Genomic DNA, 23,394 nt, shown 5'->3' with positions numbered 1-23,394 from the left:
CTCAACCATTCATTTCGACATGCAAACTATGTATGTACAATACGGTAACTAACCAAAAAACTAGCCAACTAACTAACTGACTAAACGACTAACTAACACCTTTTGGCTCGATTTAATAAACGTTTACGACTTCATGTAACCATATTGGCCAACCAGTAGTTTGGTTTGTTTTTTTGTTGTTTTGCCTATAATAGAAAAGGGTGTGAGAAGCAGAGGATGAGAGATGGAATCGAGTTATCTTGTGGATAGTCAAGGGGACGAAGGGAGGAGGAGACTGGAGCAAGCAAGTTCTCATTGTTGTCATGCAATGCACAAACACAAAACTAATTGAATTTTTCGTAGCTCTTCTCTTTCCCTCAGTGTTTTGTATGCCATTTTCTGCAAGTCAGCAAAAGAGACAAGGAGTGGACTGTGTGGGTGTCGGCAAGGGCTAAGCGTGGGTCGAGGGGGACAGGGATAGAGGCGCCTTTGTCTATGCTACGTGCCACAATTTCGAGTTGTCACGAGTTGTGCTGTTTGTTGGGTGTGTGTGTGTGTGTGTCTCTATGTGTGTGTGTTGTTGTTTGCCGTTGATATTGCCCCGAAAACATAATCAGCATATAATTAAAAGCTACTAACATGCAACAAATTACACGCAAAGTATCTTGTAGTTACACAATACAAAACACGAGCAAGGTTATTGGTTTTTCTTCGTTGTGGTCCCTCTGCATCCCGCCCAACTTCTTCCCGCGGGCCATCCATGACACCACGCTGGGCGTGGTAGTAGTGGTGTCTGTCGCCAGACTGACCCAAAAATCCACTTCAAAACCAGCACCAAGCAAAAATCTTGTTGTCTCTTGGTTTTGCTTGTTATATTTACTTTGCTTTTATGCTGAGTCTCTCTCTCTCTCTCTCTCTCTCTCTCTCTCTCTCTCTCTCTCTCTCTCTCTCTCTCTCTCTCTCTCCTCATGTGTTTCTCCTCTCTTTCTCTGTAAAGTATAAACCAAAAACTGGCAACTGGCACAATTTTCATGGCCCGAATTGTTTTGTGAATCTGTGTGTGTGTGTGGCAAAGTGCTTCTTGTATACATATAGAGCACTAAACAATACTCACAATGCAATGCAATTATATATCCAACCAACCAGCCAACTAAGCACATTTATATACATACATACTTCTACATCTATTTTTCAAGTGCCTTGCTCACCAAAAAGCATTGTGAACGCACTTTTTTAAAGCCCAAATTTGTATATGACCCAATTTTTGGAAAAGTCTGTTTTCTTCTCACTTTTTCTCTCTCTCTCTATTCTGGATGTATGGCAAAATGTGAATTCATTTACATTTTGTTTGGCATTTTTGTTTCTGTTTCCTGCAAACCTTTGCACATTTTTAGCTTAGAGTAACCTGACTCAATTGTAACAGACGAGACACAATAAGAATGAAACACTGAACATTTATTTTTTTGTTTGTTTTTTGTTTTTAATGGGAACACACTTGACAAAAACTGCTTGACTTTGTGTAATTAGAGTCTCTCACTCTCTAGCCCTATTCAGATAATACAATAACATAATGGCATTCGTTTGACATTTGGCCCATTTAAGAATTGTAATTGGCTGTTGCAGTCGACTCGACTTTGAGCTTATCACAGACAACCCCTCAAAAAAAAAAAAAAAGATTAATTCAATATTGAATTTAATGGAAAATCTCAATAAAAGGCAGATGGGGAGGGTTAAAGCATTTCTTTCAAAACAATTACTATATAAGTTTAATATTTATTTATTATTTGTGGATTACTTCAATATACTTTGTTACGTTAAGTGGACATCTTATCGAAGTCCCACATAGATTGATTGTTAACTCTTATATATGTAAAGATGAAGAAGAAACAGAAAAAGAGAACTCTGTTATAGTTAAGCTTCTCTTAAGGATTCTCAACTAGTTTCAGCATTGAAAGTAATTGAAAATATAATCTCCCATTCCCATTTTGTTTTACTTACTTCCGTAACGCATGGAGTACCTCCAAGGTACTCTCTTACCTCTTAAAATGTAAGAGTATTTGACATCAGCGAGCACTTTTTATAGAGTTTCCTTTTATTTAAGCATCTTGTTGATAAACTTGATCATTTAATTGGAATCTTTAATGCTCAAATTAACTTGCCGCTTGCATACTGTGCATAAGTCTATTCTATTATCTTAACTGTCCATGAAATTGATCGGTTTGGTCTTTAAGTACCTATACATATAGCATTTTGTTGTTATAGGAATCATAAAATGATGTTTAAATGCCAATTGGCCATTAATAGAGAGTTAAGTTTTGAGTAGCAAAAGAGTGGCTATAATTACCGTCTCCCGAATAAAAAATGATGTGAGTGTGTGTTTTGTTCATAAACAAATGCATTTTTATGAGTTCTAAATACATATTTGTTAATATTTCCGCTTGATTGTCCATGGCATTAATGGGTTTTTAGTGTTCTGCTGCTGACGCATCTCATCACAGTCCAGGCAATCGAAGAAAATTTGTGCACATTAAGCACTTTTTTTTTGTTTCCTTCTGATTTGGCTTATTTGAAAGCGAGAGGAGAGGAGATTGGCATGACAATTGGCCAGACAAGGGACAAGCTAGAGTTAAAAGAAGAAAAACGAGTTAATTACAATAGGATTACCCACAATGGCCGCTCATCTCGCCACCACCACCACCACCTCACCATGTTGCTCTGTGTGGTTGGTTGCATATTTTTCCCATTGGCATAATCTCATAAAATGCCATTTATGCGGGGTCCCGTGCAAAAGGTCTCACACACACACACACACACACATAGTCATAGTCTGGGGGTCTGGTTTGCCATTGCTGGCTGTTGGGGCTCGTTGATGCGTTAATTTGCATGCAACATGCACTATGATTACCCGCAGCAATTTGCGCAGTCAGCAGCAGCAACAACAGCAGCAACAACGGTGGCTGGCAACTAGAGCGCCATTAGTAGCAAGAAAGCCAAACGATGAGCAATTGCAGCTGGTCATTGGCTATGAATTGGCTAGCGACAGCTGGCCATACTCGATTGCCTGACTGGGAGCACAGAAATTGTTGCTCTTTGGTTTATATTTGTATGTCATTCAGTCTCCTTCTCCGCATCATCATCATCATCGTAGTCGTAGTCGTTGTCGTTGTCGTTGTCCTCCTCTCTTTTGTATGTTTGCACAACTGGCCGGCTAATGGCAACAACAGAAACAAAGCAAAACAAAACAAAAACAGAATGAAAAACAAAAAACTGAAAGAAAAAAACTGAACCTGGGCAATTGCACAAATGGATTGAACTTTCCCAGTTTACTGGCTCTCATTTGCTGGGCGCCGAGTTGTATAATTTGCAATTGTTTGTTGTTGTTGCCCCTGCTGGTTGCTGGTGTTGCTTGCTGCTGTTGCTGCTGCGCTTTCGCTTTGGTTTTAATTATAAAAGATGTTGCTGCTGAGCCTCCTTACTGATTGCTGGATGCTGTTGCTGTTGCTGCTGCTGCTGCTGTTATTGTCAGCAATTTCCGCAATTATTTGTTATTGCTACTCTGTTTGATTTCGTTTGTGCTTCTTCTTTTCGAATTTTCCTTGAATAACTTGAATATTTCTTGTTGCAGTTTTTGTTTATTTTCAAATTGTATGTTTAACATTTGGTTGAACCAATCTCGTTTTGTGTGTAATTTGATTATGATGTTTATTTAAGCATATATTTATTGTTGTTACTGCGGCTGCTGTTGTTGTTGCTGCTGCTTGCTTGCTTGCTGCACTTAATTGTCTTCAACGGCAACATCATCATCATCCTTCTCCTCATGGGTGTGTGTGTGTGTGTGTGATTCATTCTCTCTGCAAACTGTATTTTTATTTATAGATTCGTAATTCTTATTTGTTTAACATTTCTGTTGCATCTTGATAGGATTTATGTGCCCTGAACTGAGGCTCTATTAAAATCTCAGCAGGGCATAAAACAAAAGGAACAACCCAAAACAACAACAACAACAGCAACAACTAGAACTCTTTGGTATTTAGTAATTTTTTGTTGTTGTTGTTGTTAAAATAGGCTTTGTTGCATGCAACAGTTGCAGCAGCAGCACTGATTGAATTAGCTGGCCTGTCAGTTGAAAGAAAAACTCGTACGCCTTTGCATTGACTGTGTGTGTGTATGTGTGTGTGTGTGTCTTGCCAAAGTTGCTGAGAATTAAAATATTTACTTGAACGAAAACGGGAGCAATGCGCCATGCTCTATGAAAAATTGAATTTTTAAGTGCAATATCTTGGAATTTTAAGCCAACAAAAGAAAGAGAGAGAGAGAGAGAAATAGAGACAGAGAACTAAAATTTCAAATGGGCCAAATAATGCTGCATAAACAAGGAACGAAATGTGCAGAAATGGAATGTATGGAATTCATTTAGACTGATTAATGGCATGTAAATATGTACTATAATGTGCTTCTATACCAATTCCCAAATGCTTCCTCCTCTCCTCTCTTGCCATGGCTAGCAGAATCCGGACTAACCAAATGGAGAAATGAATCTCAGAAACGCCAGGCGAATTGCTTCATTTTTCTACATAAATGGTATGGGCAAAAAGAAACGAACATGCATTGCTATTGGGAGACTTCAAAAATTGTATTCTAATATGCTAGCACTTTGGCAAATCCCTAAAATTATTCTCAGTTTCTTAGTGTTCTTTAAAGTTTTTGGTTAGGTTGTCTATAAACCACAAACTAACAACGTATTAAATATTCATTTTAACTCATTTTAGACTCAAATTCAGATGTCTGAATATATTATCAATGCTGGAGTAACTACTAATTGAATTTAAATGAGTATTAGTCATGGCTTTTTTGGTTATAACTTAACTTATTTTAAGAATTGATTCATCGATTCACCTCGTCATCTTGCTAGGCTTTTGTGATTATCTAAGAGTTTCTTTTCTTGTTTTTTCGAGTTCTCATTTTCATAATGGGCCTGACGAGCGACTTGTGAATGATATTATTAAGTTTAATGTCTTGACTGATTAGGAGTAATGGTTATAGATCGAAGTTTCTAAAGAGATGATAGTTAGCATTTAAAAGGCTAACTAAGGAAAGAAAGGAGATTATTTTCATTCTTGACTTTTCCTCTCTCTCTCTTTCCCAATGTCTGTCTCTATTTTGCTCCTCTTTTAAAAGATTCTGCTTAGATCATAAATCTAAATAATTAATAATTGCCAGCAGCAGCAAGCAAATGGGCAGCAATTCGGAGACAGACATTATTTTCAATTAAAAAATTCACATATTTATTTTGGTTTTTTGCTTTTCGTATGTGAACTGTTTTAGTTTTATTTTTTGTAGTTGGCTGAAGAGGCGTCAGCCTGGCGCCTGTCACAACTGTAAGCCAATCAGCAAGCGGCAACTTGCCACACATGCAACAACTGACCAAAAAAGGTGACTTGGCTTGTCTGAACTTTTGACTGGAGCTGGCTTACTACTTGGGTTACCTTTATTTTTTTGTTTGTTTGCCATAATCACAGCAGCAGCAGTTGACATTTTCATTGCTGAATTAGCACAAAGTGCAATGCGTGCTTATATATATGTACATATACATACATATATATATACATAAATGTTGTACATTCAAATGCGAATGCAAATAAATGGCAAAGAGATTGTCGTTGGTGTTTGTGCCTAGAGTGTTGCTGGTGTTTGCCTGTTGTCGTTGCAGCCGCCGCAATAAATTTTACATGCAACGCAGACGTGGCGCCAAAAACTGCCAGCTTCGATGTCAGCGATGTGTAGCATCGCAGCCATGTTGCTGTTGCAAGTAAGTTCTCTCTCCATCTCTCTGTGTGTGTGTGTGCGTTACAGGGAATTTGCCGCACAAATTGAAAACTTATGCGCACATTAACAATTTATCAGTTGAATTGTTGGGATTTTCCCGCATGGCAGCTGCAAATGCAAAATAATCTCCCGAAAATAAAATCGTATGCAAAACTAACAAATAAATTAAATATATATACACTCACACACACACACACACACGAAATAAATGCAGCATGGAAATAAAAAAAAAAATAGTAGGCAATAGTCACGCAATGCAAAAAGAATACAGCAGAGACTCATTCTTGACGAACAGCATGAATGGTCAAGCCATGGAACTTTTACTTGATGAGAGGCTTCACTGTACCACTGTGGCATGCAAATTTCGTTGACAGGCACTTGAAAAAATTGCCACACAGACAAACAAATAAAACAAAATCCAAATGTTTGATTTCAATTTAATGGTGGGCAGATTCTTAATTGGCTTTTTGGCATTGATTTGACAAAAATATTATACAACAATATATACATACATACATCAAAATATATATATTTCTATACGTGTGCGCCATATCTCCCCCATGAGTCGTTATAATTTGCGTCTGGAACGATAAGATATAGTTGAAAATTGCAAATAATTGCGGCGGCTTACTTAAACCACAAACTAACTAACTAATTAATGCCGTCAAACTTTTTAAGTTATTATTAGAACACACTACAAAAGCATTAAAAGAGGAAGAACAACAACAACACCAACAAAAACGAAGGAAACTGAAGTTCAACGAACGTTTGGCGATCTACCCACAGTTTGATGAGAAGGGGGGAATAGAGGGTAGATGAGTTTTTTTTGGTGAAGATCTGCCGCAACTGATGATCATGTTGTTCTTGCTGCTGCTGCTGCTGATGATCTACACACGCCAAAGTGAACGTGTCATAACGACAAGAAATCAACGAACCATAAAATTTGGTAGTATAACAGACCAAGCATATCGATAGATAGATAGATAGACTTTGGCCCCTCCTTTCATGTTTCCTCAACAGTTTGGGGACTGACTTTCTTTCCTCCCTTCGCTGTTGACTTAATTGTTATCGCTGGTGTTGTTTCGTGTTTGACAAGTAGTTGTCAACAATAATAATACTATTTGTTGATAAAAACCCCGCAATACATTAAATATAACAAAAATTATGATATATATGTATGCGCATTTGACACTTTGTCCCCATAGGACCTAGCTATGCCTAAAAAAGTAGTTGGGGGAATACCCGACAAAAAACAGAAACGGATGTTTCTCTTTTAGCCCTCTGCAATCTCTATCCATCTATCTCTTGGTTATGGTTTTCGGTTTTGGCTGTCTGCTTTTGGGTTTTATTGTTTACTTTGGATTGCATTTGAGTGGCGAGTTTACTGTTGGCATTTCATAAATTTATTAGAGAATTTATGGACCTGGCCAATATATGCAGTATTTTCATTTGGTTTTCATTTTCCTTTTTCTTTTTTTTTTTATGTGGAAAAAATTCTATTGATAAATTGATTTTCTATCAAGGCCATAAATTAAATAAACGATAGAAAAATATTGCTTTAACATTTATATTTATGATTTTTTAAACTGATTTTTAACAAAAGATTAAAGTACCTCCCCTCTCTCTTTCTCTTTGCCTCTTGACCTTATCAAAGCTCTTGCCATTATTCATCTCTATGTCTGTGAGTTTAATTACATTACATTAAGTCAAAGTTCTGAAATACTTTGTCTATTTGCACACACATTTCCATGCAGAGGGAGTCAAAATGGTAGGACTAACAAATTCATGATTATCAACACATTTACGGTAAATTGTGCAAATTGAAAACGCATAGAGCATCTGGCTAGGCCAGACCAGATGTGCCTGGTCGGTGAGGAGAGGAGAGGTGAGTTGAGGTGGTGCAGTAAGGACGCCTAAAATATGTCAAGGTATGCAAAATCTACTCAAGAGCCAAGTGCTTTTGCGGTGCTAAGCGCTTTCTTGGCTGCCAGCCAAGTTGGGTAATGGCAAAAGACAAGTGAACCATAGGCTGATTGTTTCTCTCCCTCGCTCTTTCTCTGCTTTCTGTGTGTGTGTGAATGTGTACTTGTGTAATCCAACAATAGTTCTTCCCCCTTAGAACTCAACCATTGTTCATGCCGCCGCCCACACTCCAAACTGAAGACAATTACAGTAAACAAATTCGCACACGTCGCCAGTTGCATTTGCGGTGACAGGCAGCAACAGCAACGAGGCCTGAAAATAAGAACGAAATAACACAGAAACAGCAGCAGTAGCAATGAGATAGAAAGAAAATGGTAGAAAGAAGTGCCTGAAAGCCTATGCAATTCTATGACAGGCGGGGCCAGAAATTGCTTCATCCTACCCTAGAATTCCTCTCAGCTTCTGGCCTCGTTCACATTTTATCCTGTTTTGTGCGGTCATGGTCGTGCCTTTGGTATATTTTTGGCAAAAGCAGCAAGCAACATTTTCTGGCCATGCATGAGATTTGCATTTTTTTTTTTTACCCAACCTCTCTTTTTCTCTTTCGCACTCTGCAATTTGGCAAGCTATAGCATACTTTTCTGGGCCACAGCAGAATGATACGTACATATACACTCATGATGAATATAATAGGTACACCCCTTAAAATTAATTTTTTTGACTTTAAATTAGCACAACTTTTTTTCTTTTACCTTAATCACCAAAATTTAAATGCACATTTGTTTATTGAACATTTGTGTATTGTTTACCATAATTTGGAAAAGAAAAATTATTTTATTCAAAAGTTACAACAAAAAATATGAAATTTCACAATTTCGTGCTTGATGAAAATAATAGGTACACTTTAATTGACTAAGTTTTATTTTTTTTTTTTTGGTTTTGAAATCACTGAAAATCTATTTTTGTTTCATTATCTGATTAATATGGAATGTATCCACCTTAATATTACCGTTACTTTTCCCATCCGATTGGGGATACTCTTAATCAAAGCTTGGCAGGACTCTATAGAAATCTTCTTCGACGCACTCCCACAATTGTCGGTTGTTGCCACTTTTTTCTGTTCGAGACTGATCCTATAGCTCACCCCACAAGTTATCGATGAGATTCAGATCCGGAGACTAAGTGGGCTAGGTAAGAGCGACCACTATATTGACCTCTAACCAAGTTTTTAAAATTTTGGAGGTGTGTTTTACGTCGTTATCCTGTTGATAAACCCACCACAGGGACTTTTTTTCCTCTAAATATGCTAGCATAATATTTTCCAGGACATCCCTATAGTCAGCTGCTCCCATCATGTCAGATATTAGGAATATTGGATAGTGTTCTGACCAAGACAAACAACCCCACACTATAATATTTTTAACACCATGCACCACTGTAGCGGTGATCAAAGTTTTTGGTTATAGGGCGCCTTAAATGTTAGGAACAGTCATTTCCGAAAAGATAAATTTTAGTTTCGTTGCTAAGAAGGATATTAGGCCGGTTTTTTTGAACTTCAGATGCTGCCCATGTGAAGTAGTCGTTAAGAAATCTTTGCTACATGATCAAATCTTTGGTTCGCATCAAAGGAACCCTTCTTGCGATACGAACTGATAGATTAGCCATTTGTAGTCAAATCCTAATTGGAAAAACATTAATATCATTGTCCATTTTGGATCCAATGGCTCTCAAGGACTCGAAAGTGTCCGAATTTCCTAGGTTAGGAGTGGTTTTCTCTTGACCCAGTTAGTCTCGTGATCTGAATCTCATCGATAACTTGTGGGGTGAGCTATAGGATCAGTCTCGAACAGAAAAAAGTGGCAACAACCGACAATTGTGGGAGTGCGTCGAAGAAGATTTCTATAGAGTCCTGCCAAGCTTTGATTAAGAGTATCCCCAATCGGATGGGAAAAGTAACGGTAATATTAAGGTGGATACATTCCATATTAATCAGATAATGAAACAAAAATAGATTTTCAGTGATTTCAAAACCAAAAAAAAAAAAAAAAAAACTTAGTCAATTAAAGTGTACCTATTATTTTCATCAAGCACGAAATTGTGAAATTTCATATTTTTTGTTGTAACTTTTGAATAAAATAATTTTTCTTTTCCAAATTATGGTAAACAATACACAAATGTTCAATAAACAAATGTGCATTTAAATTTTGGTGATTAAGGTAAAAGAAAAAAAGTTGTGCTAATTTAAATTAAATTTTAAAGGGTGTACCTATTATATTCATCATGAGTGTATGTATGAATGTACATACATATATCTATGTGTGAGTGTATGTGTCACGTTGTGGCAATTGAATTGAATTTTTGCTGCTGCTCGAGTTTTGAGCTCTTTTGGAGCTGGGGCTACAAAACGCCAAAAGTTGAAAAACGAACGAAGAATTCCCCCAGTAGAACAGAAAACATTGCAGTCTCTCTTTCTCTGTGTGTGTGTGTGTGTGAGAGAGAAGCGAAAAGTATAACGAGATAAAGGACTGACTGACGCCTCCAAGTCTGACTCCATTTCTGGCCTCATGCCATACAGTATACATATGTGAAAAAGCAAGTTTAGGAGATTTATGGTAAAAAACGAAAGAAGAAAGAAAAAACTAAAAACGCATAAACACATCATGTGGAATGTGGGGTAACTGGCGACTGTCGACTGTGGGCCCTAAGGCTTATTCGATCACTTAATCGATATGCCAAAGAATCATGGCTAAAAAACGAATTGCATTTAAAAAATTTGTTTGTTTTTCTTTTCATTCTTCCCCTGCCTGTCTGTCAAATGGATCAATGGCTTTCGTTTTGTTGAGGAGATGTCATCAGGCAGCAGTAAACCGTTCTAGTCTGCAATTGAATCTTGCTTTTTCTACCCCTCCCTCTGCCTCTCTCTCCCTCTCAATTTTTTATTTCTATTCCTAGCCAAGTTTTAACCACATGTGAAAGAAGAAGCGAAAGGTGAAGGCGGCATCAGTTTCAATTTCGTGCACATTTTTTGTAGGCTTGTGGGCTGCCATCTATGTTTAATTTGCAATGCATGACATGAGGAAAAATATATGTCATGGCTTTTTCTGCGGTGTCAGGCGGAGAGAGAGAGAGAGAAATAAAATAGGAATATAGACGAGCATGGAAACGAGAAACAAATGAAGATTCCTCTGTCTGTGGTCGGATGACCAACATCCATTTGTCTCACTCGAGATGAGCATTAACTTTGACTACTGCAACTATTGATATTTGCAGTAAAGTCCCATCCCCCTCCTCTGCTGTTGCCCTTGCTTTCAACAACTTTTCTGAATCAAAAGTAAATATATATGTATGTATGAATATGTATTTTCTAGATATACTCTAAGCGCATCTGGCTGATCAGTCATTTTGACAGCTTTTTTTTTTTTTGCCTCAAACTCATTTTGTTTGCTAATTTTATGATGGCAACATATGGCCACCGAATCGAGGCATATATTTGCATATATATGTATCAAATGTATTAGTGTGTTCATGTGTGTGTGTGAGTAGGTTTTCGAGGCATTCACATAAACATCATGTAAAAGCCATTAATTCAAATTATAAACTATAAAGACAAAATAGGCAGACAGCAATATAAATAAAGGTCTCATCGACAATTTTGAACCATAAAAGTCGATTGCTCAAAAGCGGCTGCTGCTGTTGCTGCTTTTATTGTTGTTATTGTTTTTGTAGTCATTGCAGTTGTCATGAAAAGCTTGTCGCTCGCTTTTGTTTTGTTTTTTAAATTTATGTCATCAGCCCACACCAGAAAATGATCCCCCACCCTCGCCCCACCGCAACAGTGAACACAGCATTTCACTCTCTAAATAAACTAGTTTATCATTTTAGTTAGAATTCTCTTTTTTATTTAAATGAAAGAAATAGTTTAATCAAATTTTCGAAACTTTGCTAATAATTTATGAAATAGATTTGAAAGAGGACAAAACAATAAAAGAAGAAGTATGCAAATTGAAATCGAATATTTTGCTAATCTAATATATCTTTCTAGTTTCATCTAAAATGTTGTCAAATTTTAAACTATCCTACAAAATTAACAATTATTCGAACTATGTAAACTATATTTGAAAGAATATTCATTCCAGCAACTTTCTTTTGTTTGAGTGTGGACTCAGATAGAAGTTGTAAAAGCAATTAGCAAGTAATAGCCATAAATAAATTGTAAATTCTTTCATTTTTATCTGCAGAAATCTCAATCACTTGCCATGTATTTATTTAACGATGAAACAAAATCCCCAACCCAACAACAAAAGTTCCTCTTCCGTCTGCAGTTCTTGCAACATTTCGATTCGTTGCTGCTACTTTTCCTGGTCTATTCATTAGAGTTTCTTTTTTTCTAGGGCACAGCGATTAGTACATAAGTTGGCAAACGATTTAGCCCACTTTCCTTATGCTGTGTGCTCTCTATAGTGGTAAAGTACAAGTTTGGTCTACACATTGTCATTAGCAGAGCGATTTTCCGAAACCGAGAAAGAAAAATGATAGAAACAACTGAGAAATAAATAGGGAGAAACAGCAGAAGAAATACCGACAGCAACCTCAAAGTGGCTTTGCTCGACTTTTAGTTGTGTCGTTTGTGTATTTGGCAGCTGAAAAAACAATCATTTTAAATGGCAGCGCTGAGTAAAAATTGTAAGCACTTTGTAACATGCTGTGAATTTTTATGGCCAAGCTTAATTTATAAGGCATAAACAGAGAGTGAGAGAGAGGGAGAGACGCAACAACAAGCAGAAAGAGGAGAATGATGGAACTGCCAAGAAGAAGGAGCAGCAGCGGCAACAAATTTGTAATTATGAGCAATTTAAAAGTTATTAACGCTCCAACCCGCCAATGATAAAATAGCAAACTAGTTGCCCACCAAGAGACAAAAAATATTCCAAACAAAGTATAAAAAAAAAAACAACCCTAATTAGCCATACAACGAACTAGCAATACTCTGTAAGGTCCAACATTCAAAACAAATTTGTCTTAGCAATAAAAGTTAACGTCGTGGTTTTATATTTTTCACTCATAGCATATTTGAATATGTGTGATTTTTATTCATTTATGATGGGTATGAATACAATACACATAGACAGATAGATGGATAGATAGATAGATAGTGATGATCTTGTGGCCTGATTGTTCCTATTGTAGTATTATGCATATATTAGGCATTAGCCTCAGCTGACTGATCTTTAGATTCAATGCAAAGCTATATTAATGTTGATCATATTTCTTTTTATTGATTTTTGAAAAGAACTTGCAAGTCAATCAATAGTTTCTTTGTATATAAAAAAATAATATTCAAGCTAAATTACTAAGCACGAATTGAAAAAGATATAAAATAAACTAATAAAAAGAATAATGGTAAAAACTGTTAATGCAAAGATCAATAAGACAAAATAGAAAAGAGCCAGAGGAAGTCTGACTTTGATATTAAAAGTTAGAAACTTTCAGAGGAGAAGATAACTTGGCTAATTCATACTGTTCAATTGGCATTTGCAAACTTCTTGAGTAAATGAAATTAACCAAGTTAAGTAAGTGTATGATAAGAAAGAAAACCGAATATGAGAAACCCACGCGAAGGCATTATATCAACGTGATGGGTGGCGCCAGCGGCAGCAGCAACTAAACAAGTATCTGCAGATATATGTATATACTATATGATTTTCCCTGGTTATTTTGTTGTTGTGATTGGCTTACACACACACATACGCCCACCGCAAAAACTAAAGCCCATAAACAATTAAACGGAATAAAGCCACCCACCCACCCACACACACACACACACACCCATAGATGTGAGCTTAGAGTAAATATTTGCCATAGGCGATAATTTGAAAATGATATGGGCACTAGGCATGACATGATGGGGGAAAAAAGGACACGAATAGGAAATTGAAGTCTCTGAATATATATATGGTTAGTTTGCCTATGTTTATATATAATATAGATTAATTTAGGCAAGTGATTTGTGGCCTTCTTTTTTTGCTTGGGACACTTTTGGGCACATTTAAATGGCTATTTATCACCATCAAGAAACCTTATCAATTGCAATTGTCTATGGAAATTACTTATATGTCATCTCATCATTTATTGTCTACTTTCAGGCGCCATATGCGGCGGCAATTGTTGTAACAATGCCACCGAACAGGAGTTACGGCAAAAGGCATCCGGCAAATTTGAGCAACTGCTGCATCATCACACAAGCAGCCTGCGCGGCATTCTCGATGAGACAGCCAAACAATTTCAGAGTGAGTATGAGAAATTGAAACAAACATTAAGAAAGGAAATTGAAAATGATTACGAGACACTCGGCCATACATTTTGGGTGTGATTATGAATATGAGTTTCAGTTTCAGTTTGCGTTTGAGTTTGAGTTTGAGTACATACGAATGCGAATGAGTGCAGCCTGGTAAAATGGCAAATGGCTTTTTATGCAAATGAAAAGTCTGCAAAGTTTTATTTTTTTTTGTTTTTACTTCCAAGCACATTTTCGTGGCAATAAATAATTTATATTATGCAAATGCTAGACGTGGGTCCAACAATTTTTGGATGCCGATGTCGATGATGATTATGATTATGATAATGATGATCATGATGATGATGATGATAAAGATGAGTATAACTTTGCCTTGAAATCTGAATTGAGTTTTCAACTGAATTAAACTTGAAACGCAAAATTGATTTGTAATTTGAATTTGTATGCAGATCAAAGTGGTCTATAGATAATGTCCAATTCATATTATTTAACCATACGCATTAAAAATCAATATATATCTATATATATGGACAGATGTGGTGTGGTGGTCGTGGCGGCGGTGGTTGGTGGTGTTGCCCCCTGTTTTGAAATGCAACAAACGCGACTGCATCTAATTAAAAAGGCATTAAATAATCTTGTTGTTGTTGCTGTTGTCGCTTTTTAGACAATTTGCAAACTTTGTCTGGGTCACGTTTTGGGACAAACACACACAACCACGTCCATATTTATGTGTATTTATATTGGTATGTATATGCATCTCATATACTCCTCATCCTCCTCCTGGTTTTTGGTTTTTTTCAACACAATGCCTGCAAATTGTTGTCGTACATGTTGTAAATCTCGCATTTAAAGGCGTGCCCAGAACTCGGGCTGATGTTGCCCCTTGTCGCTGACATTGCTGCTCGTTGAAGTTTCATATATGTAGTTATTGTTGTTGTTCTGGTTCTGCTGCTGCTGTCTGCAATTCTTGGAAATGGGCGCGCATTTAAAATTTAAAAGCACAACAAAAAAACAAAGCAACAAAAGAACAAAACCTTCCTTGTTTCGTAACACTTTCTGTTGGTTGGTTGTTGTTGTATTTGCATTTGGTTAATTTGTCATATGAAATTCAATTTATATCTTTCATTGACATGGCCCTAACGCCCATTCAACTATACAGATACCCTGCAAATGAGTAACCAAATGAGAGAATGTTACTTAAGCGAAACCAATTTCTGAGGCATAATAAATAGATCCAAGTTAAAGGCTTTTAAGCAAAAACTTTCAATTGCCGCAAATTGATTAATAAATTATTCATTTTCTTATAAGACATGATGATCAATATACATAAGAGTCAAAAGTCCAAAACAATCCTTTCTCTTTCTCTCACCCCTCCTCTCTCGCTCTCACTGAAGGAACATTCATTTAACATTCATTTAGCATTTCTTGTTTTATCGCATGATGTCACAGAAAACGCGAAAAAAAAAACGAAACCTCAATGAAAATATCCCACGTTAAGGTTTGAAAAAAAAAAAAAAAATAATAATCAACAACAAATACAAATACAAAAAGAAAAAAAATAAAGACAAAAAATTAAAATGCAATCAACGAAATCTAAAAATTCAATTTAAAGAGCAATTTATTTTATTTATGAGCTAAACAAAAAATAAAAAACCAAATGAGACGCGTGCTTAATGAATGTATGAATGAATAAACAAATGAATGAATGCTTGAATAAATGAATTAACCGAAAAAGATTTCTAAATATTTCAATTTAAACGGAAATGCAATTCATGTTATACAATTTATTTACAAATTCTAAATCGATATGCATATACGAGAAAAAATCTAAAACTATTTGAAAAATAAACCAAAAAACCACAAGAAATCATTTAAACAAAAAGAGAATAGGAGGAAAAAGAATTGACACAAAGAGAATCGTTAGTTTTAGTTGAGATCTTAAGATTGTTAGCAAGATATTTCTCTGGGGTTCAGTTTCACTTCCGCTTTTCCATTTCCTGCCATTGAATTCAACCTGTTGGATAGATAGATAGATTTCCTTTCAAGTGGCAAACTCTGATTGTTTGTTACTCTTATTAGGAGCCATTTTCATTTATTTCCTCTTTAGAAATTCCTTGAATGCCCATACATACAATAATTTGAAATAGATGGGAGTAGGGGGACTTATGTGAGTCTCTCTCACTGCACTCGTAACTATTTTCTTTGCCGCCAGCCCCGTCCCCATAAGTACTTGGAATATACAAACATATATGTACATATATGTATAACGTGTACGAAGCACTTTTTTATGTCTTGACACGCGCGCATCCCTAACAGACGGCCATAAAAATTGATTTACTTTACGGCAGACCGTGCGTATGCGTGATATTTGTGTCTTGTATTTTCCTCAATGGCTGTTTGTGTGTGTGTGTGTCTGTGTGTCTGCCTTTTGGCACCTCCATGCAAAATACGCAACTATAAAATTTTATGCATTTTGCAATTGTTTCTTTTCTTTTCTTGCCTTTTTTTTTGGCTGTTGCTGTTGCTGATGATGCCTGCTTTGGCTGCTGTTGCAAGTTGGCTGCTGGTGCTGCTGGCAAAATTACGCATAAAATATGATTGTAAGGGAAAAATAAATGCATATTTCTATTTGGTGTCACACACACACACACACACACAAAGTAGAGAAGAAGAAGAAGCTCTTGGCATATGCAATACAAGCGCAAGCTTCCTTCCTGTTGGTTTGGTTTTTCTTTTGCCTTGAGCATTGAATGGCGCAAAATGCAGGCAGGCAGGCAGCAGGCAACCAAACTATCTTCTCCACTGACTTTAAAGACGCCAACTGCTCCTCCTGCTCCTCTTTTGTTTCTTTCCGTTTCCTTTTGCTTATTGTGTGTGCGTCTCCAATTGTTGTTGTTGTTGTTGTTGTTGTTATTGTTGCTGATGTTGCATGATTGCATGTGTTCCGCTTTACATTTTATTTTTGTTGCTTTTGCCGTATTATTTTTAAGCAAGTATTTGCGTGTTTAAACACGTTCCGCAGCTTACAACAAACTCTAACCCGCCTACGTCGCCCTCCATTCTCCCTCCTCGGCCTCCCTCACCACCAAACACACCTCCTTCTCCTTAATGCGTCTCCATTGCACTTACCAAGTCGTCGTCGTCGTCGTCGTCGTTGTCATTGTCGTCTTCGTCATCATCATCATCATCCCCTGCCTCCCCCTTAGAGATGGGCGTGCGCCTGCATAAAAGTTCCAAATGCTGACTTACTGCTGGCACAAAAAAAAAAAAAAGAAAGATGAAAAAAACAACAAAAAATATTATTTCTTTATTTTTGTGGCAACTGCAACTACAACTTGCCATGCGTGCACTTTCATAAGTCGCAGCTTTCCTGGCTGCTGCTTCTTGGTCATATCTTGCCTTGTCTTTACCGGCTAAAGTGGTTTTTTGGCCACCATCGCTTGTTAGCTTGGCTTTTGTTTGTCTTGTTACAGACACACACACAGGGGAACACACACAGGTACACACAAAAGTGCTGGAAGCTGTAAGGTGGTTTACGAGTACCAACAATGCAAGTGCCTGCAAGTTGTAGTTAGGAGTTAGAGAGTTTGAGTTGCTGTTGTTGTCATTAGTTTTTACTATGGTCGAGGAGCAGCAACACCAATCGAGTGTGTGTGTGTGTGTGGGGGAGAGTGTGTGACAACAGAAAATTGAAGTTAAGCTGGGATTTTGAAGACTTATTGAAAGGTTTTCTCAATCAAGGTAAAACTTGGCATGGGATTAAGACTCAGCAAAATGGACGATTCCTGCTGCTGCTGCTGGTTTGGAGAGAGAGAAATCGTTAAATGAAAACTTTAAATCAATTTCGAGTCAATCTCAAGTAAAAACCTCCATTTCAGAAACTCAAGATTTCGATCTTTAAAGGGAGACGTTTGAGTATCATTTTCGTCCATCGTGAAGCTTGTCAAATTTAATCGAACCCTATTGAACAAACGTCTACCTATTCATTACCAATTTGAATTACCGAAACCTACTTGCAGATTTGTCGTAATCATGTGACAATAGAGAGAGAAAGAAGAAGAAGATCATCTTTTTTTTCCTTTGTCAAATGGGTCACTTTTTCTTTCACATTGGATTTCGTTAATCACTCACTCACATTTCGTCACTCTTTCGCTTGATTCACATTTCAAACTCGTTTGACAGAACGCACAAGTGAAGGTTTTATTTTTATTTAGCTTCAACACGTTCGTTTTGGTCAATTTATGATGTGCTCTTTGAGTCCAAGCATCAGTTAAACACACACACACACACACACACACAAAATGCGTCTCCATTTTCGTAGGTGACCTTGATGCAGCATCTAAAATTTCTCAATGAAACGACCAGGAAATTTAAGATCAAAACTAAAACTTGAACGCCCCCACACCCTACTCCCCCCCTCCACAACAAGAGCCCTCTCTGAAAGGCAAATGAAAGAAACCAGTTAATGCGACACATAATTATAATTATTTGCGTATTTCCAAATACCAAAATCAATATATACATAAATACAATTTGTTATGGTTGTGGAATTATCTTGCGGTTTTCCAAACGAGTTTCAATTTTTGTTGTTGTTGTTCTTATTAGTATAATACAAAGACTAAAACAAAAGCTGGAGCCATTTTGTCTGCTCTGATCTGATCCGCTTTGTTTGTCAGTTACCTGTATTTAGTAGCTCTCTATTGGTAATTATCATAATTAGTTAGTTGCTCGCTTGCAAATTGAATGTTGAAAGCGCCACCAAAAATGGCAAAACTGTTGGAGAAAGAGAGAGAGAGGGCGATAACCAACCTTCTCATTCCACCCTCTCAACCAAGCAATTGATGCATATGCTTTCAAGCATTTCAATATGTCAAAAGAGAGCAGAGCAGACAACATGAAAGCTGGAAGGAAAAGGAGGTAGAAAAAAAAACGAAGCAGGTTGACTCCACTCCAACAATGAAAAGTCATCCAATTACTTTGACATTGTGTAAGAAGAGGCCCCAAAGACGACCCTAAAACCGGGCTAGCAAGGGTAGCAAGAGTATTGCCAAGAGCTCACAGCTGTTGGAGTGGTCGGTCGGTTGGACAGACGGATGGACGAGCAGATCGTTGGAGCAGAATGAGGAGGATAGTCAACTCCATAGTCTCTATATGTATGTAGCTGGGATGGATGATTGCTGTTGCCATTGCCAGAGGGGTGTGCCCGGGCACAGGCTCAGTCGCAGGCTGGCACGCCTGCAGATAGCTAGTTACAATACATGCACTTAAAGTGACGAAGATGCACAGTGGAGCAGAGCATTCAGCAAATTAATTATGCATTACAACTGATGTAAATTTAACAGCTCCAATCGGAATGCCAAAAAAGGACAAATGTTGAGTAGCTAGTTTTGGCTACTTTCATGCTATTCCTTTACTAAGTTTAGTTAGTATCTTAAGCCTAGACACAAAATTTATGATTACTTGAGAAAATATTTAAGTTTTTGTGCACCGTTGGCCTACTTTAGTGCTGCAAAGTTTTTTCACGAGAGTTGCAGTGTTGTGTAGAGATATTAGAAAACGTAAATTTAGAAATAAATTTCAATTCTTGATGAAGCATATGATCAAATTCAGACTCCCATGACTCCGTTGAGGTCTTATGCCCCACTGTGGCAACGTCATGGACAACAGCAGCAGCAGCAGCAGGCGGTAACAGCTCCAGGAGTGCCTGCCTGACTGCTCCACCAGACCAGACGGACAGACGACAGCAACGACGAAAGAAAGAAACAAAAACTGAACTGAACTGAACAGAACAGAACAGAGCAAGAAAAAAGGAACTTGAAAAGAAGTTCAAAACGAAACTAAACGCGGCTAAAAAGCTAAGCTGAGGTACAACCGAAAGCAGCAACAGCAACAGCAATTCAAGAGGGAGATAGAGGAGAAAAATGAAGAGCACTAACAAAGTTGCTTTGGCATTCATAAGGCGGCAACGGATGCCAAAGCAGAATAGAACTTGGGAGGATTGGCAATAGCAACACACACACACACACACACGCAGGAGGGTAAATCGAGAGGAGTGAAAGAGGTATGTGAGGTGAGAGCGGAAGGCGGACTGGTGCGGATAGTAAAGAAAAGAAATACATGCATATAAAATGCAAATAAAAAAGAAAAAGCGGCAGATACTAAAATTGTAATATCCGCACAGGAACGCAGCCCCAGGGAGGTGGAGCCACCAGTAAGGAGCATCTCGAAACAGGAGAGACTAAAAACAAAACAACCAAAGGAACAGCAACAACAACAACAACAAAAAACAAAATCCAATATAAAAACAAAAAAAAAAATATAAAAAAACACAACGCACAAACTACAAATAAAAAGCGGCAGAAGAATGAGAAAAGAAAAAAATAGCGGGCAAAATAAAACTAAACTAAACCTGTGGGTTGACTGTGTGTGTGTGTGTGTGAGTGTGAGTATGTGCTTATGCTGCATATTTGCCATGGCGTGGGAAACAACAACACAAAACTTTGAGTTGTGCGGACCGCGGTCTGCCGCGCATCTGCCGCATCCCATTGCCCCCCGTTTCCATGCCCCCCGCACAACGTTTCGGGGCTTGGCCTCAGGGCCTCCAAAAAGAAAAAAAAAAAACCGGTCGAACCTGGGCATAAGGCATGCTAATCTCATCGCACTCCTGCCGCCTGCTCCTTCTAATGAAGCAATGAAGAAATGAAGAGTCTCCTCTGCTAAAGCGAGAGCGAAACGATGAGACAAAGAGAGAGAGAGAGAGACTTACTAAAAGTGATATTTGCTCTACGAATGGCAATAAGGCGCACTTTAAGGCCATATGAATGAACTCCTATATATGCACATATAAATGTCTGTATGTGTGTATGTGTGAGTGTGTGCAGGTATTTTTAGTGGCCAGGTCGTCGTCAATGGCGTGGGCAGAGCCAGAGTTTCCGTCTCAGTCTCCATTGCTTTTGGCTAACTACTTTGGGGACCAAAACGTTGTCTAATTCAATTTCATTGTCTGTGTTTGCCCATTAGTCCAACTCTCCATGTGTGACGACAACGGCAACGACGACGACGACGAGGATGACTTGGTTCGTTTTGAATCCCTTTTGCTTTATCTATCCATCCATCCAACGAGCATCTATCTATCCATCTATCTATGTGTCTCTTTTTTGCCCCTTCCCCCCACCCCTCTCTCTCTCTCTCTCACTCTATCCTTTGGTTTATCTCTTGCCTATTCGGTTTTTGGTTTTTGAAAAACCTGAGCTTAATGAAATTTTCATGTTTCATTGGCAAAGCCATTTGCTTTGCTTTATATTAAGTTCTTGCTACAATAAAACTTACCCTTAGTTAATTGTCTAAAAGACACACACAAGCACATACACATATAGATAGGTTAACATGGAAATAGATAGAGAATAAGATAGAGAGAGAGAGAGAGAGAGAGAGAGAGAGAGACACACAAATTGCAATTAGTTGCACAACAAATTGCATATGAAGTCAAAATGTTGTCTCTAGCCGCAGGTGAAATGTTGTTGAGTTTACAATTTACCAGAGATACAAAGATATAGAAATGTAACTGAGAGTCCAGGCCAGTGGCCAGTTTTCGATTGAGTGCTTCAAAGATTCAAGTATCTGTGTGTGTGTGTGTGTGTGTGTGTGTGTGTGTGTGTGTGTGTGTGTTTGTCCTTTTCCCTATAGTGGGCGTTGTGTGTGTGTGAAAACCTCAACTTAATTGCGCATATTAAGCCAAACAAAGGCAGCTGCAATAATATCAAGTATACGCAGCATTGCCCCATGGCCATGAGCGTAGCTAATGATATTTAAATTAAGCAGACAAAACTTCACAATTTACATTTACAGAAATTATATTAAAGTGCCCATATTTGAAATTAGTTGAATCGTTCACTTAGGATTTACTTTTATCTTATTAGAGGCCTCTTTCCAATTCGTCTTATAAGAAACTCTAGAAAGCTTTCATTGTAGTAGATTAGTCTTTAGTGATAAAATATCGAAACTTTATTGTATTTCAAAATCCATAATATCTAACAACAAGCAAATTACTTTATGATCTTATGATCTGTAGTCAGATGATGAATATATTTCGATATATTTGAGTTATTTTGTAAGTTTTGTTCTGCCAAACTTGAAAATGAAATTAAAATTTAAGAAGTATTGGCAAAGACCAAATAAAGTTTACCGAGCCATCAATTAATTAATAAAAACCTGAGCTTAAAAACTGAAAATGAATTCCAACAGAGAACTCAATACAATGACAATTAATTTCTTAATTAAACAATATATATATGGCATCCTATTAGTTAATGGTTTTTCGATCTTTGTTTTTTCATTTGTTTAAATGACAAGTTGATTTTTACTTCTCTGAAATGAACCCTTTGCCAATGGAATTCTCTTTATGGGCGCCCTTGTTGTCCTTCATATGTTTTCATTTAGCAAATTGTTTTTACCTACACACACTTACATACCTATGACTGTGAGTGTGTGTGTGTGTGTGTGTATTTATTAATTGTAGTTGATGAGACAACTTTATGAAATTTTCAAGTCGTCTATCAACACCTCAAAAATAATAGACTATTTAAATCGAAATTACGCTTTCTGTAATTGAACGTTTGCTTGAAATTGTCGATTAAATGGTATCCTCAAACCCTGCTCTCTCCTGCTGTAGTAGCAATTCGCCTCCCCCTTCCATCTAATGAGGCAATCTATTCTCCATTCCACTCCCTTCTTTTCTTCTCTCGACTTTCTGCAACAATTATCGTGTGAGAATATATCCGCGCATCAACACGTTCCAGCGGAACGGAATGATGTGTCTGTTGGGGGGTGGGATAAGAAGGTAAAGGGGAAATCGAGAGCATGGAAGGGGGGGTTCTGTCGTGTTAATAATTAAATGCTTCCGCCAGTCACGACGTCAATGCGATTAGCGGCAACAGGATGTGCGATGGACTCCAACCACACTGCCACAATCACCACCTACTTCTCCATGTGCTGCTGTGGCTCCCGCCCCTCTCCCAGCGAGCTCTTTGTTATGCTCTATCATTGACGCATTGTCGCAGTGTCATAAATTTGACAACAACAACGACAGAGCAAGAACAACAATTGTTATTATTATTATTTTAGCCAGAGCTGACGCGTTAAATCAATTGATTGACTCTGTTTATCGCATCCTGCAATTGTCAGCAATTGATAAATGCTTACACCAGCATTAGACTCTTACTATCTCCCTCTCCACTCTCTCTCTCTCTTTTACTTTTTCACTCTGAATTCTATACACATATTTTTGTGTTTATTTAATTTGAAAACAACAAAACTAACTAACAATTCCATCGAAGGGTAAACTCAAACTCAAAACTCTTGCCATACATATA

General features: G+C 37.5%; 1 protein-coding gene across 1 annotated transcript in view; it reads left to right on the top strand.

The window, feature by feature from the left end:
- dally (division abnormally delayed protein) overlaps positions 1-23,394 on the top strand; it is an 83,471-nt gene that overhangs the window by 52,606 nt on the left and 7,471 nt on the right. The window contains exon 2 of the mRNA XM_068292613.1: positions 13,872-14,015. Within this exon, the coding sequence (XP_068148714.1) occupies positions 13,872-14,015 (144 nt within the window). The remainder of the gene's footprint in view (positions 1-13,871; positions 14,016-23,394) is intronic.

This window comes from Drosophila tropicalis, unplaced genomic scaffold, assembly GCF_018151085.1.
Source record: "Drosophila tropicalis isolate 14030-0801.00 unplaced genomic scaffold, ASM1815108v1 contig_694, whole genome shotgun sequence".
Classification (NCBI taxonomy): Eukaryota; Metazoa; Arthropoda; class Insecta; order Diptera; family Drosophilidae; genus Drosophila; species Drosophila tropicalis.
The sequence above is the reverse complement of the archived record's forward strand: the minus strand, read 5'-3'. Positions and strand labels throughout refer to the sequence as shown.